Source organism: Octopus bimaculoides, chromosome 8 (assembly GCF_001194135.2).
Source record: "Octopus bimaculoides isolate UCB-OBI-ISO-001 chromosome 8, ASM119413v2, whole genome shotgun sequence".
NCBI lineage: Eukaryota > Metazoa > Mollusca > Cephalopoda > Octopoda > Octopodidae > Octopus > Octopus bimaculoides.
In genome coordinates, this window is record NC_068988.1 from 83,729,617 (window position 1) to 83,734,745 (window position 5,129).

At 38.3% G+C, this 5,129-nt stretch overlaps 1 protein-coding gene across 1 annotated transcript in view; it reads right to left on the reverse strand.

Annotated features, from left to right (window-relative positions):
* The window catches only part of LOC106872398 (nuclear transcription factor Y subunit gamma), a 33,642-nt gene that overhangs the window by 5,116 nt on the left and 23,397 nt on the right, over positions 1-5,129 (reverse strand). Inside the window, exons 7-9 of the mRNA XM_052970227.1 lie at positions 4,773-5,048; positions 3,406-3,467; positions 953-1,234 (exon numbers count right to left, since the gene is read on the reverse strand). Coding sequence (XP_052826187.1) covers positions 953-1,234; positions 3,406-3,467; positions 4,773-5,048 — 620 coding nt within the window. The remainder of the gene's footprint in view (positions 1-952; positions 1,235-3,405; positions 3,468-4,772; positions 5,049-5,129) is intronic.

Here is a 5,129-nt window from a genome sequence, read left to right on the forward strand (position 1 = left end):
TGGAAAAATGGAGACCGAGTGCAGATATGAGTAGTACATGGGAACTGATATTCAGGAAGGATAGGAAAATATTAGATTTATAAGCTCTAAAATTCACTCCATAATTGCCCACGGGCATATGGCGTAGTGGTTAAGAGCACGGAGTACTAACCCCAAGTATTCCGAGTTCGATTCCAAGCAGTGACCTGAATAATAATAATAACATCGAAAAATACCTTAGGAATGAGAACCAGGTTCAAAATTTTCCCAAGACACCTGATGAAGGCTGGAGGGTATATCAGCCGAAACGTTGTGTTAACAACAATCAAGATGTGGACAAATATCTGTCAAATGTAAATAATTCCTCATCTCTTAAATACAGAACTGTCATAAAGGGATGTATAAAGTGGTAGGATGTATAGATCCCAATAAAGTCAACAAATATAAAGAGGTGCCTCTTTCAAGAAGGACTAATACAGATCGACAGCATGAATTGGCCTGTAATGTAACAGAGCAATTGAAAAATATAATCCAAAAAGAAAATGGTTATTGCTCAGTAACTTTGGATGAATTGACAAAAGGCAGATACAACAAAAGACAGTGGCAAAAGACTGATTAACAACAATATTGAAACCTTGCAGTGCCAACTTTGGCTTCCATCTCTCCAGGGATAGTTATATAAGTTCCAATCAAATATTAAGATTGATTTAGTTGACTGCAGCCTTCCACAAAATACATGACTCGGTGCTAATACCAGAAGTCATTATTGTATCCCGAAACTAAATCTTAGGATTCATTACCACCAAATTCCTTGCAATAACAACTATTAATTTAACCCACCTATCACCTATCTCTTTAAGCTGGTGCAAGTATAGAAAATGTAAATCTGCTAGAGTACAATAAATACACTGGAAGTGAAATTAATGATATCTCCATGAGCAAAATAAAAGATATTTTAGGTGTGAAAACTTACCGGTAAACTCTGAATCTCGCCTGAAGGTGTAACGACCTGCTGTATCACCTGAGCTGTCTGTATTTGTTGTTGTTGCTGTTGAGCCTGTTGCGTCACCTCTTGCACTTGATGGGAAACAGCTTGCTGAGTGATGGCTTGTGTAACTGTGGTCTGTGTGGGTGTTGGTGTGGGTGGTGCAGGAGGAGGTTGGCTGACAACCGCTGTCTGTTGAACTGGTGATGTGGGAATTTGAATGATGCTGGAGTTGGGTAACGCTACGAATTCATACCCATGTGTGTTGTTCTAGAAAGAAGCAAAAGAGATAAAAATTGAATTATCTATAATTATCTACAGATAATTCATCTATACTTGTTGATGACATTCCAAATTGATATTCATTTCGTTTGTTTTTACATCTGTTTTTCAATGCTAACATGGTTTACACGAATATATTATCGAGGTACTGTTTTATGGCCGAGTACCCCTCCTGTCACTAAAACTACTACTGTCTGTTGTTTCTTCCCTAAGAGCAACATACACATAAACTCTGCTTGCTCTCTTTCATTTGAATGCACAAATGACAGGCTTCACTCCATACCTTGCTACTGTGAGTTTAATATTAAGAGAGACACAAAGCAGTGAGCTGGCAGAATTATTAGCATGCAAAGCAAAATGTTTAGCAGCAATTCATCTGTCGTGTTCTGAGTTCAAATTCCACCAAGGTTGACTTTGCCTTTCATCCTTTCAGGGTCAATAAAATGAGTATCTGTTGAGTACTGGGATTCATGTAAATGATTTACACCCTTCCCCGAAATTGCTGGCCTTGTGCCAAAATTTGAAACCAATATTTAGGGGAGACATCATCTGGATGTAAGAACCACTGCCTACTCACACCAAACTGCCAAAACCTTCTTAGCAGTGGGTAAATAGATGTAAAACAGTAATAATATAGAAATTCTCTATGAAAAGATTTCAACTGTGGTGGGAAATTAATGGGGATTTAAAGGGATCTACCACTTGATATTGGTATTTTTGTTTAGCCCTAAGTCAGCCTTGACTGAACAAAAGCAAATATAGTCCAGCCATTACCATCTTGTCTTTTATTCAGATAGTGTATCTAGAGTTACATTGTCCTCATTTTTGTCTTTCACTTTTTAAGTTAGTAAGGTGGAATTTGGAGAGAGATTTTGCTGTTATTTCTGAAAGGTTTAGCAACCACATACAGGCGCTCTAGTTAATTTATGTTGGAGATGTGAGATGTCACAGTGATAAGGACATGAGATGTATATAAAAGTGACATGTATTAACAGTGGAAGGTAACTGTGGCAAAAGTAGGACTAAGGATAACAGTGGAAAAAAGAGGCGAGACTAGCTTTCAGGGTGTCAGTCTCCACAAATAACACACCAATATTGTAGAGTACACTAGTTATCTCTATATAGTAGTAGTTGATAAAAAATATTGGCTGGCTGGCCGGTTGGTTGGTTGGCTGATTTCTCCAGTCACGATTTACACAATATAGAGAGAGGAGGAATAGAGTACAAGAGAGTTAATATATGAGATGAAGGATGAGTAAACATATTGGTTTGTTAGCAGGCAATGAGTAAAAGAAAACCTCACATCCATGCACACACTGTGAGAGAGAAAGAATCATAGAAACTGAGGGGAGGAGGAAATAACAAAGTAGTTATGGGAGGAAATCAAATTTTGCAGAGATAAGGTTTTTAATGGAGTAGATTGTAATTATATTGACTACATTTAGGAAAATAAGAGCATATCTCTCTTTTCCTCTTTTACTTGTTTCAGTCATTTGACTGCGACCATGCTGGAGCACCGCCTTTAGTCGAGCAAATCGACCCCAGGACTTATTCTTTGGAAGCCTAGTACTTATGCTATCGGTCTCTTTCGCCGAACCGCTAAGTTACGGGGACGTAAGCACACCAGCATCGGTTGTCAAGCGATGTTGGTGGGACAAACACAGACACAAACACACACATATATACACATATACATATATACGATGGGCTTCTTTCAGTTTCCGTCTACCAAATCCACTCACAAGGCTTTGGTCGGCCCGAAGCTATAGTAGAAGACACTTGCCCAAGATGCCACACAGTGGGACTGAACCCGGGACCATGTGGTTGGTAAGCAAGCTACTGACCACACAGCCACTCCTGCGTCTATATATATTGTTAATATACAAATGAGAAATTTGTCTTATTTAATATTATTTTAAGGTAATAAATATTTTATTGTTGAAAATTAGTATTCCTATCATCATTTTGTACAAGCACCAAGAAATTTAATAAAATTTAAATTATAATATTTATAAATAAACCATATTTCTTGATGTTACCCATGATGGCAAAAGTGTATTTTCAAAATTACTCATCATTTGACAGGAAACATTCTAATAATAATATCATAAATAAAAAGGTTAAAAAAAAAACAGGGAAAATGAAAGTAGAGTACATACATTTCCAAGGTTACCTGATTGAGCAACTTGTATTTGGAAAGGGGGCTGAATGATATGTCCTCCTGTAAAAAGAATATTAATTTATATGATTAGACAAAGCATCACTGGTTCAAATCTCATTACTATTAAGTTGTGGCCCTGAAACAAACAAACAAACCAGTGATTCTCAACGTGGAGCCTGGGAAAATTGTGGTCCAGTGTGGTGGCATAGTCACCAGGCACAAGGTTCTCATTAAAGTGATTCACTTTTTTCTTAGTCAATAATGCCCTTTTTTTGTGTACTCAGTACTTAATAAAAGAATTACTGGAAGATAGTAAATCAATAGAACCACTTGTATGATGGCGATGCTTGCTTCCAACTAATTATTTGACTCATGACCCAATGAGCACCCACTTTACTATATAATATATTAAGTAATATGTAGTAAAAAAGGCAGAGCTGTCACTCACAAGCAAGTATGACTTGGTAGTGAGTATAAACCTTTCACTAACTGTTTCAGGTGCTTTTATAATTGTGAGTAGATACAAGCACCCTCTTGGCCCTGCCTCCCTTTGACCCAGGAGAACATTTACAATGTGATATCTGAAGTGAGAGAGTATGGAGAGAGGTGACTGCACCAATAGTTGGCTGGTAACTCACTTCAGCTGAGTAAAATTATTAATGTATTGAATAATTGTGATAAAATATTTAAAATAAAGATGATTTTTTTCTAACCACCAGTGGGGCATACATTTTTCTGGAAAGTTGTAGTGGAGCCTGGGGAAAAATAAGTTGGGAAACACTGCACTAAACCAAATCCCATTTGCTACTCCACAGTTGAGTGGTTAGCAGTAATAGAAGGCATTCATTCAGATGTAAAAGTTACTGTTAACACTACCACCGGCTACCTTGGGTGTGGGTAACAGAATCCATTCAGTTGCAAGCATTAACCTTTTTCACATCGAAATCAGATATATCCACTCAAAATTTCATTAGTCCTAACAGTGGGAAGCAGTTTTATACAGCAATCTATCTTTTTTGAAAAATGTCATATTCGAAACTATTTTCAGTCAAGATATGTCAAGTTCATTAAGGACAACATGGTTTGCAGAAAATACCAGTTCTATTTTTGATAGATATTTAACATTGTCACTGGAATCTTTTATCTTTTACTTGTTTTAGTTAAGGGCTTTTAGAGAAGGGGCTGCACCAGTAGTTGGCTGGAAACTCACTTCAGCTGAGTAAACTGCAGTGATATGAAATTAAGCACCTTGCTCAATGACGCGTTGCACTGCTTAGTCCCGAAATTGAACCCATGACCTTATGAAGCTGAGGTCAGCACCCTAATCCCAAGACCACATGCTTGTAATAGACGTGGCTAAATTACCTTGACTCAGCACAACTGGGAAACCATCTCCTGAAAGTTGTATTTGGGCAGTCTGTTGAGCAGCCTGTTGTGCTTGAGCTACCTGCACTTGTGGAGCAGGTGTGGTAGCAGGTTGTGGTTGCAACTGCTGTGTTTGTTGCTGCACTTGCTGCTGCTGTTGTTGCTGCTGCTGCTGCTGCTGCTGCTGTTGTTGTTGTTGTTGCTGCTGCTGCTGCTGTTGTTGCTGTTGCTGTTGTTGCTGCTGTGCTTGTTGTGACTGGGATTGTTGCTGCTGCACTTGTGGAGATTGCTGCTGTTGTTGGGTTGTTTGTTGTGGTTGTTGTTGCTGCTGTTGCTGCTGCTGCTGTTGTTGTTGTT